Source organism: Dryas octopetala, chromosome 9, assembly GCF_963921425.1.
Source record: "Dryas octopetala chromosome 9, drDryOcto1.1, whole genome shotgun sequence".
Lineage (NCBI taxonomy): Eukaryota > Viridiplantae > Streptophyta > Magnoliopsida > Rosales > Rosaceae > Dryas > Dryas octopetala.
Window position 1 is genome coordinate 821,078 of NC_141374.1, and position 11,626 is coordinate 832,703.

Consider the following 11,626-nt stretch of genomic DNA (forward strand, 5'->3'; position numbering starts at 1 on the left):
TATAATTGGTTAACACCATTGAACCATCTAGAGCATATTTATTTAGTGGCCAATTTTACCTGCATAGATAAGCTAAACTGATTCATTTCATTCAACAATCCATTCCATTCATCAAATGTCATATATTTCAAAGGACCCAAAAGTTGTCATATCACAAAAATTAGGGGGAGATCTCATCATCTCTAACTACCCCTTCCTTCAAATATGTCTAAGCTAACTAGGCTAGGCAGCACTTAAAACTACCCTTTACAAAAACTATTAGGCAGTAGGCTAGGCATGCATTTTTCCAAAAAACTAGGCAGTAGGCATGCAATTCCCTATTCCCCTTTACAAAATATGGGCATGGCAGCATTTAAATTAATTGATCTAAGTTCTATAATATCCACAAAATGGCACATCCAGCCATCACCACATATACCTAAGCCTACACATAATTCAAGTTAACAAAGTCACCCCATTCTTCTCGAACATCATCAATTTGGTCTTTGGTGTAACTGCATCGCTTGATCTTTGATTTGCTCCACTGAAAACACAAAGGAAAATTGCATTAGCTCAATAGTAAGGTAGCTTAAAGCTTGCTCATACTAAAATAATGCTTGCAGCTAGCTTTTGCAAATTCACATAACTAACACCATGGGAAATAAATGCTAGACAACTTTTCAAAGGTTAAGAGAAATTAGACATGCAGTAGAATGGTTAAGTTTGATGTATTATTAGTGACAAACAAAAGAGAACTTAGTACAAGTTGAATGCTTACATAAGAAAGGAACAATATATAGCATGTAGAAAACAGAATTTTGACAACCATGATAATGGCCAAGTGTGGTTTTGGTACTGACCAGTTTTTTAAGGCAGGTTCAGATGGAACCCTTCTTTACTGCAAGGAGAAACAAGAGATGGCAAACAGAAAGTATAGTGCTTAATCTTATAATTTGATTGTTTTAATTTTTTTTTTTTACATGAATATAATTGATGAAGAAAATCCATTTGAGTAGGTTCCAGCTATATTCAATATAAGCAATGCAGTTAACCAAAATTTCAGAAATTTCAAGCAAGGATGTAAGCAAATATATATTGCATGTACGTGAAGGTCATTTGGATTCGATTTTACCGTGCTCTCAAACTCAAGATTCGTATCCTCAATGATGTCCTTCATGTACCTCATAACGTAGTAACCACATTCAACCCCTCCAGGTTGTTTAGGACACTGACCACAAGAAGAAAACAGTGGCATGCATATAGAGTTAATTAGTGTGTATTCATACAGGTTTTAAATAGGAATGGCAGAAATAGTAATTAGGAAAACATTAATGAATTATTTGGAATACATACTGAAAGATGCTTCCACTGTATTGTTTTGCGAGTTCGCCTACCCGTAACTACATTGAATTGTCTAATCGCACTGAATCAACAAAACAACACAATAAGTTACACCCCAACAAATTATCCCTAGTGCATAAACCAATAAATATATAAGGGAGCATCAACTCACGTGTTGACAATGTCCATCCATCCCTGGTCAAAGGTCGGTTTTGCAAGAGGGTCCATTATATAAACAATGTCTTTATCTTCAGTAATTATGGTCAACATCCAATGCGACCTTTCAAAAGGGTAGCACTATAATTAGCATGCATGAATAAATGACAGGCATAAAAAAAGTTCAAGAAAGTCAGTTAATCATCAAAACACCCTTACCCAGAATTGTAAGGCACCAAGAAAACACGATCGCTTTTTCCTTGCTGAAAACGAGCTGCCATGTAGGTTGATCGTTTCTCTGAGCTTGCTACTCCAACAGAAACACGGGCCGGATCCACCAAACCAACCATATCAATCATCTTTGACCTGACCAGCTTATCATATAGGTGCCTAATAGTATTTAATTAAAACAATACATATCAGAGCAGATTAGTAGGACAAAACATGACTAGCTTTTCAATTAAACTTAACTACCTCATATACACCACTATGCATGTCGCGGAGAGTTCCTGCATCTCCATGAGGGAAGTTATATCCTCTCTCAAGATAAATAGTTTTCGGACTTCTCCAAAGACTTCTTCCTCTATCTCAGATGTGATTGCTTTTCCACTTTCAGACATTGCTTCCTGGGCATAACGATACAGTAGCTTGCAATTTGTCGGCACAAGCTTCTCAGCTGGTGCATCCTTCTTGAATAATTCCTTCACCATGCCAGGCACTTGTTTCTTCTGCAGCTGCCATGGTTAAGCACAAAGACCCAAGGTTAAGTGAGTAATGAAAGAAAAATAAAGAGACATAAGTAATGAAAGTACGTACTATATTTACCTTATCATTGTATTCAATTACAAGGTCTTTAGGCCAAGCGACATGGCTGCCAACAGCATCATCAACAGTTTTTAACTCCTCTCGGACTGGAATGGGAAGCAAAGCTTGTCCATCAATGGCAATGTCAATTGCAACCCGCAGGTTGGCGTCACCCAACGGAACCCCATGCACTTCCTTAGATGCAAGATCAATAATTGAACCATATGCAACAATCTTTCTAGTAGTTCCCAAAGTCAATTTGCAAGACTTTTCCTAAGCAAACATAGTACATATCAATACATAAATAAAGTGCTATTCAAAACGCTAAAACAACACCATCTCAGACCAATACCTTTACTGTGCAGTCAGCGATGACGTCTTTGTGTACTGCCTCCTTCCTTTCTAGCTCAACCACTGCAGCCTTACACTTTCCCTCAGCCTGGCAGCTTGCTTTATCGGAGACACTCCCATGGCCTGGAAGTGTCTTAGGTGTAAGAACACCCTTCTCATTCTCCCGCGCCTCCAACTTTTCAATTCTCTCCAACAACATTTTACACATTTCACGCTCCTTTTCTAACATGGCCGCCAACTCATTTTTTGAGACTAGTTCCCTAGGTTTTCTGGGAATGTTGAAGTATGTGGTAGGGTTGACATTCCCCCCTACTGCCCTTACCCTACCATGGGTGTCCGGAGTCTCCAAAGCCATAGTTAGAACGTCCACTGCACCCTCGACTTTCAATTCTCCTTGCTTCTTTTTCTCCAGCAATTCGTCCTGCCACATGTCCATGAAAAATTACATTACACAAAAATGACCTCATCAATTATGAAATCCAGTACAATAACAAGTCAGAATGCTTACAATGACATTAGCCACCGATTGTACTTCCTCAGTTAAGTTCCCATTAGAATCTTCACGTGCCTTCTTCCATAGAACGGAACGGTCAAGATCCTCCGCTGCCACATTTTGTTTCCTCTATCCATAGAACCAAATTTAACATTAAAAATGCAAGTGCAAAATGCTAGTTAAACTAGACATGCAGATATCCATTCACAAGCTTACCAAATCCTCCTCCAAGCCTATATATCCTTTTCGCGACAATCTATGGTGATACTTCCTCTTTGCAGTTCTCTTGCTTTGTGCCTCATGTAGTTCCTACAATTAAGTACAAGGAACCAAAATATAACACATGTCATGAGGAAAATGGGTTCTTGAAATAACCAAAATTTAATACTTTGCAAATATCAAATGTAGCTGGAGCAACAACTTTTGGCAGCAGCTGGCACAAATGAACAAGCTTACCATAAATGAGTCTGATAGTCGGCGTGCAACAAATGCCTCCCAATGTCGTTTCTCAATGAAGTCCTCATATTGCTTGGGTGGGAGTTTCAAAGCCTCTGGATCGTCCTTGAATGGAAGCACGAATCTGTTTGTAAGATTAGTCTTGAATGTTCTCCACTTAATGCCAGCTGAAGACAGCACCATCTTCCGGCTTGTAGAGGGAAGATCAAAGGCAGCCTATATTTAGGGTTAATGAGGACAAACAATCATTAAAAATGCAGCAAATACCTCAGGATAAACATGCAGCAAATTAACGGTTACAATAGGTAAAATAAAGCTGAAATACCTCAACATCCTCCCAGATTTTTTTTTTTAAGTCCTTATCCACCTTCGGCCAGCTTTCTTCAATAATAGGGACTGTGGTCCTCGCCTTAACCCCTATGTATGAAGCTAAAGTCTGACGAGCTTGTCCTACCGGTACACCATGTCTATTATACTGCACTTGAACTTTTCGGCCTAAAGCTTTCTTCACAATTACATGGTGCATCTGTGTAATGCCCCGAGTGGAACTACTATCAGCAGTAGTAATCGTCGCTTGCTTCAAACTTGAGCTTGCTTTGGCATCCACATTCTCCTCATCTGCAGGTGGGACTTTGGTTGCCTTTGGTGTGGGCACTGCACCTTTCTTTCCTTTTGGCGTTCCCCTACCTTTTCTTTTTCCCTTCTTGCCTTTCGGTATTGCCATTACTCGAAGATCAAAACTGTAGCAAAATTGTGTAATTAAAAAAAAAAAATTACAGTACATACATAAGTAAGCCATGGAAAACAGCCTAAGTAAGTAAGCCTCTACAAGGAAAATTAACACAAGGTATACACATCTATAAGAAAGCATGGATATACACAAGGAAAACACAAGTCTCTCACCTCTATTAATCAATATATACACATCTGTAAGCAATGTTTTAACAGCCTAAGTAAGTATGCCTCTACAAGGAAAACACAAGGTATACACATCTATAAGAAAGCATGGATATACACAAGGAAAACACAAGCTCCTCACCTCTATTAATTAATCAATACTAACACTTAGTAAACTTAGTAAATAATACAAGGAAAACAGCCTAAGTAAGTAAGCCATGGAATATTCAACTTGGTAAAATATACAAGGAAAACAGCCTAAAAACAAATACAAATCGTTCTTGAAATGAAAGAAATTAAAGTAGAAAGTATGCAATTAAAGTAGAAAGTATGCAAATTAAATTACAAATTAGCATCAAATTACATGACAAAAAAATGCATGGATTATGGTTTTTGTTTTCTTGAGTGATCAATCCATATGCCCTCGCAATTATCTCTCTTGTAAGTGTTATCACCATCACCAAGTATATCATCAAATTCCTCGACAGATGGTATTCCTTCAGTAAAGGATTGAGCGTGAACACCAGTGTCCCCTAAGTCATCCTCATGTGCACCATCTTGATAATCTCTAGTCGGGGCTGCAAGCACTACTGACCAGCCAGAGTCGAGTGGGTCCTCTACATAAAAGACTTGCTTCACTTGGGCAGCCAAAGCAAATACGTCTCTCTTGTGACCTATCCTATTCAAGTTTACCAAAAGGAACCCTAATTCATCTGTTTTTATTCCCTTGTTGTTCTCTACCCATTCACACTTAAACAAAGGCACTTGAAAACCGTTATAATCAAGCTCCCAAATCTCTTGGATAACCCCATAGAAAGCCATATCAGCGTAAACTGGATTTTTATCCTTCGCGCTCGCCACCTGCATTGTATTTGCCACCAAGCTCACCCCACTGTTTTGGACAGAACGTACCATGTCACGTGCCTTTGTGTGATAATGGCACCCCCCTATCTCATAACCCTCGTATTTAAGCACACTCATAGGTGGCCCTTGAGCTAGTCGCCTCACTGAGGGTGTTATGTCCTTTGATCCACTGTTTATCTCATCTGCCACCTATATTAATTATTAATGGTTAATTAACACTTTTAAAATATATTAATTATTACCAAACGTTTACAAAGGGTAAGTGCATTGAAAGGGTAATTAAAAGTATAATACCTTGTCACGTAACCAATAGATAAACGTGCGGTTATGCTCATCTAGCATCCACTTTTCACTCTTCTTTTTACTCTTATAAAAGTGACAGGACCGCCCCCAGATTCCACCCTGAAACCCGGAGAGGTCCTGCGGGAATCCAAATTCAAGGAAAATCCTACCGAAAATTCGGCAGAACCTCCCCTGAAAATGGACTAACCCAGAAACTTCTAAACCTGTTAAAAAGCACTTCTAAGTCTTTCAACCACCTCTACCACAAGCAAATAAAGGGTCTCGGACCCACTTAAACCTTAGGAGTTGTTATCAGAGCCACTAATCATTTACAATAAATTTTTACAAAAATAAACATGGCGCCTACAGGGTCCAGGAATGAAAAATGGATGCTATGCCTCGACGCGTTTGGCTCGACCTCCACCAATGCTACTACCTGGGGGACAATTGAAGAAAAAACGAGAAAACGGTGAGATAGGCTCAGTGAGTGGACAGTTAAATGGAAAACCCTCTTTACACACGTTTAACTCTAAAACCTTAGAATGTCATTTGAAATCCCCCAGTTTTTTAAAACCATTTCCCAGTAAAATAATAAAATCTGAAGCTGAAAATCAAACTTTGAAAATTCAAGTTCTCAAACTGAGATCGATACTGTCAATTTATAAATAAATAACTTGAGCTGAAAACTTTCTTCTCAAACATTCTCAATATATTGAAAATCAATAAAACTGTTCAACTGAAACCGTCTTACTTAAAAACCTTTTTGCTGTCATAAACTCATCACTTAAAATACTTAACAGTTGAAAACACACACCAGTCAGATACCCATAGAATCTGTCATACATGCGCAGAGCTGAGGATCTGTCATACGCATGCAGAGCCATAAATAATCTGTCATACATGCGCAGAGCCGAGAATCTGTCATACGCATGCAGAGCCACAAATTCTGTCGTACGTGCACGCAGAGCGGCCCCCAAAGGGCAAAGCATCCCGACACACGGCCCAAAGCCTATGTGTGTGCCGTGATGGGTCCCAAAGACCTATTAAATCTGATAACCTGGAGGGGTACTGAAAAGGTGGTTTGAAAAACCAATAACTCATAAACACATAATTCAAATCTCAAATCCTTTCATTTTTCTTCCAAAAATCTTCTTAACAAAACCAAACTCATCGAATATACATTTGTTCAACTCACAATATCTAAATTCATAAATCCATGAAACTTTGAAATGCAAAAACCATAAATATCAATTTTAAATTTAGGAAAGAAGAATTTAAAAACCCAATTTTAACCCAAAAATCCTTTAGCTTAATTTCAAACTCAATATAGCTAAGTAATAGAATTTAATCATCAACATGTAAAAACATTTCAGAAAAATTTAAAAGTTAGTCCACTCACAGATTAACCAAGCTATGCACAATCCTTTCCGAGATTTGTTTCCATCTCCCGATTCAACACTTGTTCGCCACTAGAAATAGCCGAGAGACAATACTTTATCAACCTAACTCAATTCCGAAAAATAATAATTAAATCCTAATCAACCTCAAATCTCCAAACCAACTTCTCACACTTATCCAAAATCACCATACCAAATACGAAAGAGAGAATTATGGGTTAAACCTTAGCCAGAGCTTGTCCGAGTGCCGATTGGTATTGATCAAGCGTCCGTTTGTGCCCTGATTCCCAGTTCAGTTTCTCTAATCACTTTCAAATCACCTAGCATGAACAAACACGTTATTAAGGGTCTAAAGAAGGTCACAAAACTATTGGGCAGTCGGTGGGTGGCTGAAAACACGGCGGTGGCGGCCTGAGGTGGCAGCCCAAAAAGGGATTTTTGCAAATTTCACTTTCTCCTTAAGTTTTAATGGTCGAAAACACCCCACAAGGGTCCTAGGAATTTTTAATGGTTGGAAACTATCCCAAACACACCTGCACCGCCACCATGTACTGTGGATCCGCGGTGGTTGTGGGTGGTCTAAATGGGTTTCCTATTCAGATCAACATCAGGCCAAACCAATCATACAAACTTGTAGAGAATGAAGAGAGGATCGATTTCAATACCTGGTTCGAGACCAGAAGTCGCCGGAGTCGCCGGAACGGCCACCGGAGTAGCCGCGGTCTTCTAGCTTTGCACTACCGTTTTGGGAGGTCGTCGGAGTGAAAGAATTGTATGGGGAAGCTCAGAACGTCGAGGGGAATCGATTTGTAGTGGTCGGACCTCGCAATTTGGCCGGAAAATCCAAGTCATCTGCAGGGGCTGGCATCGGATTTCGCGCCGTCACGTCGTGGTGGTGGTCCGATTGGGTGATTAGAGGCTAGGGGAAGATGGAGAAGGAGAAGGCGAGGTGATGGGTGGGTGTCTCGTCGCCATTGGCTGCCGGACGGCGAGACACTCGCCGGAGGAGACGATCGGCCAGAGAGAAAGGAGAGGAAAGAGAGAGAATCGGGGGGGGTGTGCGTGAGGAGAGAGATATAAAGGAGAGAGAGAAGGTTCTAGAGAGAGAGAGAGAGAGAGAGAGAGAGAGAAGGTTCTAGAGAGAGAGAGAAGTCTAGAAAATCTGATTTTTAAACCCCAATTTGTCATTTTACGAAATTGCCCCTCGCTTCAAACGCCCATATCTTCCAATCTGTAACTCGGATCGAAGCGTGCTACGTGTCTATGAACTCGGGGGATCGAAACCTATCTAATGGACCCAAAGTCAAAATCGAAAACCCATTCTTTTTAAAAGTCAACTTTTGGTCAAGCTTAAATTAAAATAAAAATAAATAAATCAAAACTTTAAATCAAAACTCTTTTTATTTTCCAAATAAATCTCAAAATCTTTAAAATACAATTTCACATCTTTAAAAAAAATCTCTTAAAAACATAGTTAAATAAAAATTTAAATTTCTAGTGAAAATTTGGACCGGGTCGTTACAAAAAGTCACTCAAGTAAGCCTTATGTAATCTGCAAATAGATTTCATAAAATTTAACAAATTGTAACTTACTATAAGTGTTAGTAACTTAGTTATTCTATAAGTGTTAGTGGTGGATAAAATGTAACTAGCTTACTCAGCATAAGGGTCGACCTCATCAGCATTCTCCAATACACAACGGTGTGCCTGCTCCCAGTCTTCACGATGGACTGATTGTACCTTAGCACCTGAGATAGGTCTGCTAAGGGTTGGTTGACCCATTCGCGAAGGCGAGATTCCAACTGATTTTGCATCAGACAAATATTCGGAGCAAAACTCCACAGCTTCCTCACCTATATAATTCTCAGCGATGCTGCCCTCCGGACGGTTACGGTTCCTTACAAAACCCTTTAGCACTTTCATGCCTCTTTCAAATGGATACATCCATCTATAATAGACCGGTCCACACAATCGAACCTCTCTAATAAGGTGCACAGTTAAGTGAACCATTATATCGAAGAATGAAGGTGGAAAGATCTTCTCCAACAAACACAATGTGGTTACAAGTTCTGATTGAATTTTATCCAACTTTGACACATCAATCACTTTATTACATAGGGAATTAAAGAAGAAACATAACCTAGTAATCGCGTATCTCACATGCTTGGGCAGCACCGAACGCATGGCTACTGGTAACAATTGTTGCATCAAGGCGTGGCAATCATGGGACTTAAGACCAAATAGTTTCAACTCTTGCATGGATACTAGATTTCTTATATTCGAGCTGTAACCTTCTGGGACCTTTATACCCATCAAAGATCTGCACAATGCCTGTTTCTCACCCCTAGACAGTGTATATGGAGCAGCAGGTAGAAAGGTTCTTTTCGGCCCAACTTCGGGTGCCAAGTCAAGTCGTACCCCTATTTCCATAAGATCTAGACGGGCAGCAATCCCATCTTTTGTCTTCCCTGGAATGTTTAGTAAGGTTCCAATAACACTCTCGCACACGTTCTTTTCGATGTGCATAACATCTAGAGAATGCCGAATGTGAAGAGACTTCCAATATTCAAGGTCAAAGAATATGGACCTTTTCTTCCAACATGGAACATGAGTTTCACCACCTAGGCTGCTCTTTACATGTTGCTTTCCGAAGATACAATTGATACCCGACACTTTAGCTAAGACCTCCTCTCCACTTAGAGGTTTAGGAGCAGAACCAAATTCCTGCTTGTTATTAAACGCTGTCATTTGATTCCGATATGGATGGTGGCGTGGTAAGAACCTTCTGTGGCCTTGAAAACTGATTTTCCTACCATGTTTCAGCCTAACACTATCTGTGTTTTCACCGCAGATGGGACACGCTTTATACCCTTTAACGGTGCACCCCGACAAATTACCATAAGCGGGAAAGTCATTGATTGTCCACAAGAGTATACCCTTCAAGGTAAATGTGTTTTTTCTAAACCCATCGTACACCCCATCAATTCCATTCCATAATGCTTTTAGATCATCAATCAATGGTTGCAAATAGACATCTATGTCATTTCCTGGCTGCTTAGGACCGGAAATCAAAAGAGTTAACATCATAAACTTCCTCTTCATGCAAAGCCATGGAGGAAGGTTATACGTCACTAAGATGACGGGCCAGCAACTATATCGGCTACTTAAGGAACTGTGTGGGTTGATCCCATCTGCCGAAAGAGCCAACCTTAGATTTCTAGGCTCACTTCCAAAATCTGGCCACTTATGGTCAACCAACTTCCAAGCCGGAGAATCAGCTGGATGACGTAGCATGCCATCGTTGACTCTATGATCGGCATGCCAAGTAAGATCCTTTGATGTCTCACCACACTTAAACATTCGTTTAAACCTTGGAATAGGTGGAAAGTACCACAAGACTTTTGCCGGAACCCCTTCTTGCTCAACCCCTTGCTTGTTTAATTTCCACCTAGATAGGTCACACTTGGGGCACTTACTTTCATCTTCGTACTCATTTATATACAAAATACAATCGTTTGGGCATGCATGAATCTTAGCATACTCCATTCCTAAAGCAGACAATGTCTTCTTTGCCTCATACATAGACAAGGGTAGCACATGACCTTTTGGCAGCATATCACCAATAGCAACCAGCAGTTCAGAAAAGCTAATATCAGACCACCCATGTTTTGCCTTCAGATTGAATAGTCTAACCAATGCAGATAGCTTGTTGTACTTCACACAATTATCATATAAGGGTCTCAATCCTTCATCAACATAATGACTAAACTCGTATGGATTATCATGGAAATTATCAAAGGCACTTTCGCACATGTTTACTGTTTCGGACCCACAGACAGTAGGTTTTCTTTCGTTTTCTGTATTTCTACTTGTACAACCAGCAAATTCACCATGCCATATCCACTTTGCATACCTTGTGTCAAAACCATTACAGTATAGATGCTCCCTAATCACTCTAACGGTATGCCTTTTCAAGTTTACACATTTCAAGCAAGGACAATGGATGTACTTCGGATTGGTAGCATTCTGTAATCCAATTCTCAAAAAACTCTCAACTCCCTCCTCATACTCCACAGACCTTCTATCAGCATGCATCCATGTTTTATCCATACTCTTACACAAAATAACATCATTTCAATACGAACCCAATTAAACATATGCAAAAGGAAGCATATTAACTGATAATATATAACTAATATTAATGTCAATTTTAATTAGCAAAAACTCATCTAAAGAACACATATACCTTTACCTAGAACTCATAAAATATTCAATTATATTGACACCATATGACCTAGTTGAAGCCTGGCAATGTATTGGGTTTAAACCTATATATCTTTACCTACAACTCTACCCTTAATTGCAAAACCCACATAATATATTAGACCTCAAACCCAAAATCAAACGAATTAACCACATACCCAAATTCATAACACAGTCGACCCAAGTTTCATATTTCAATTAAATACAAACAATTCCAGCACCCAAATTCAAACAGACCCAAGTTCAAACAATCTACAAAACACCCAAATACAAACAAATCCAAATTCCAAAAACACCCAAATAACAAAACACCCAAATAGCAATGCATACATGTTCAAACAAC

At 39.4% G+C, this 11,626-nt stretch overlaps 3 protein-coding genes across 3 annotated transcripts; all 3 read right to left on the minus strand.

Annotated features, from left to right (window-relative positions):
* Positions 1 to 1,488: 1,488 nt before the first annotated feature.
* On the minus strand, positions 1,489 to 4,304 carry LOC147273043 (uncharacterized). The gene is made up of 9 exons (XM_086256658.1): positions 3,906 to 4,304; positions 3,581 to 3,796; positions 3,341 to 3,433; positions 3,140 to 3,253; positions 2,633 to 3,052; positions 2,302 to 2,553; positions 1,951 to 2,201; positions 1,696 to 1,866; positions 1,489 to 1,600 (listed from the first exon to the last, which is right to left on the minus strand). Exons 1-9 carry the CDS (start codon positions 4,302 to 4,304, stop codon positions 1,489 to 1,491), a joined length of 2,028 nt encoding a protein of 675 aa, XP_086112784.1.
* A 557-nt stretch (positions 4,305 to 4,861) lies between these two features.
* On the minus strand, positions 4,862 to 7,568 carry LOC147273044 (uncharacterized). Its single transcript, XM_086256663.1, has 3 exons — positions 7,554 to 7,568; positions 5,636 to 5,761; positions 4,862 to 5,530 (listed from the first exon to the last, which is right to left on the minus strand). Exons 1-3 carry the CDS (start codon positions 7,566 to 7,568, stop codon positions 4,862 to 4,864), a joined length of 810 nt encoding a protein of 269 aa, XP_086112789.1.
* Positions 7,569 to 8,673: 1,105 nt separating this feature from the next.
* On the minus strand, positions 8,674 to 11,130 carry LOC147273045 (uncharacterized). Its single transcript, XM_086227996.1, has one exon. The coding sequence runs from the start codon at positions 11,128 to 11,130 to the stop codon at positions 8,674 to 8,676; it is 2,457 nt and encodes an 818-aa protein (XP_086084122.1).
* Positions 11,131 to 11,626: the final 496 nt, after the last annotated feature.

What these genes read in the sequence shown, in the direction of transcription:
- LOC147273043 (XM_086256658.1), bottom strand. Translation starts at nt 4,304, where the DNA reads ATGGCAATACCGAAAGGCAAGAAGGGAAAAAGAAAAGGTAGGGGAACG. An exon ending in TAGGCTTGGAGGAGGATTTG is followed by an intron (nt 3,254 to 3,340) that starts GTAAGCTTGTGA and finishes TTCTATGGATAG; the next exon opens with AGGAAACAAAATGTGGCAGC. An exon ending in TCGCTGACTGCACAGTAAAG is followed by an intron (nt 2,554 to 2,632) that starts GTATTGGTCTGA and finishes ATGTTTGCTTAG; the next exon opens with GAAAAGTCTTGCAAATTGAC.
- LOC147273044 (XM_086256663.1), bottom strand. An exon ending in TCTATTGGTTACGTGACAAG is followed by an intron (nt 5,531 to 5,635) that starts GTATTATACTTT and finishes TAATTAATATAG; the next exon opens with GTGGCAGATGAGATAAACAG.
- LOC147273045 (XM_086227996.1), bottom strand. Translation starts at nt 11,130, where the DNA reads ATGGATAAAACATGGATGCATGCTGATAGAAGGTCTGTGGAGTATGAG.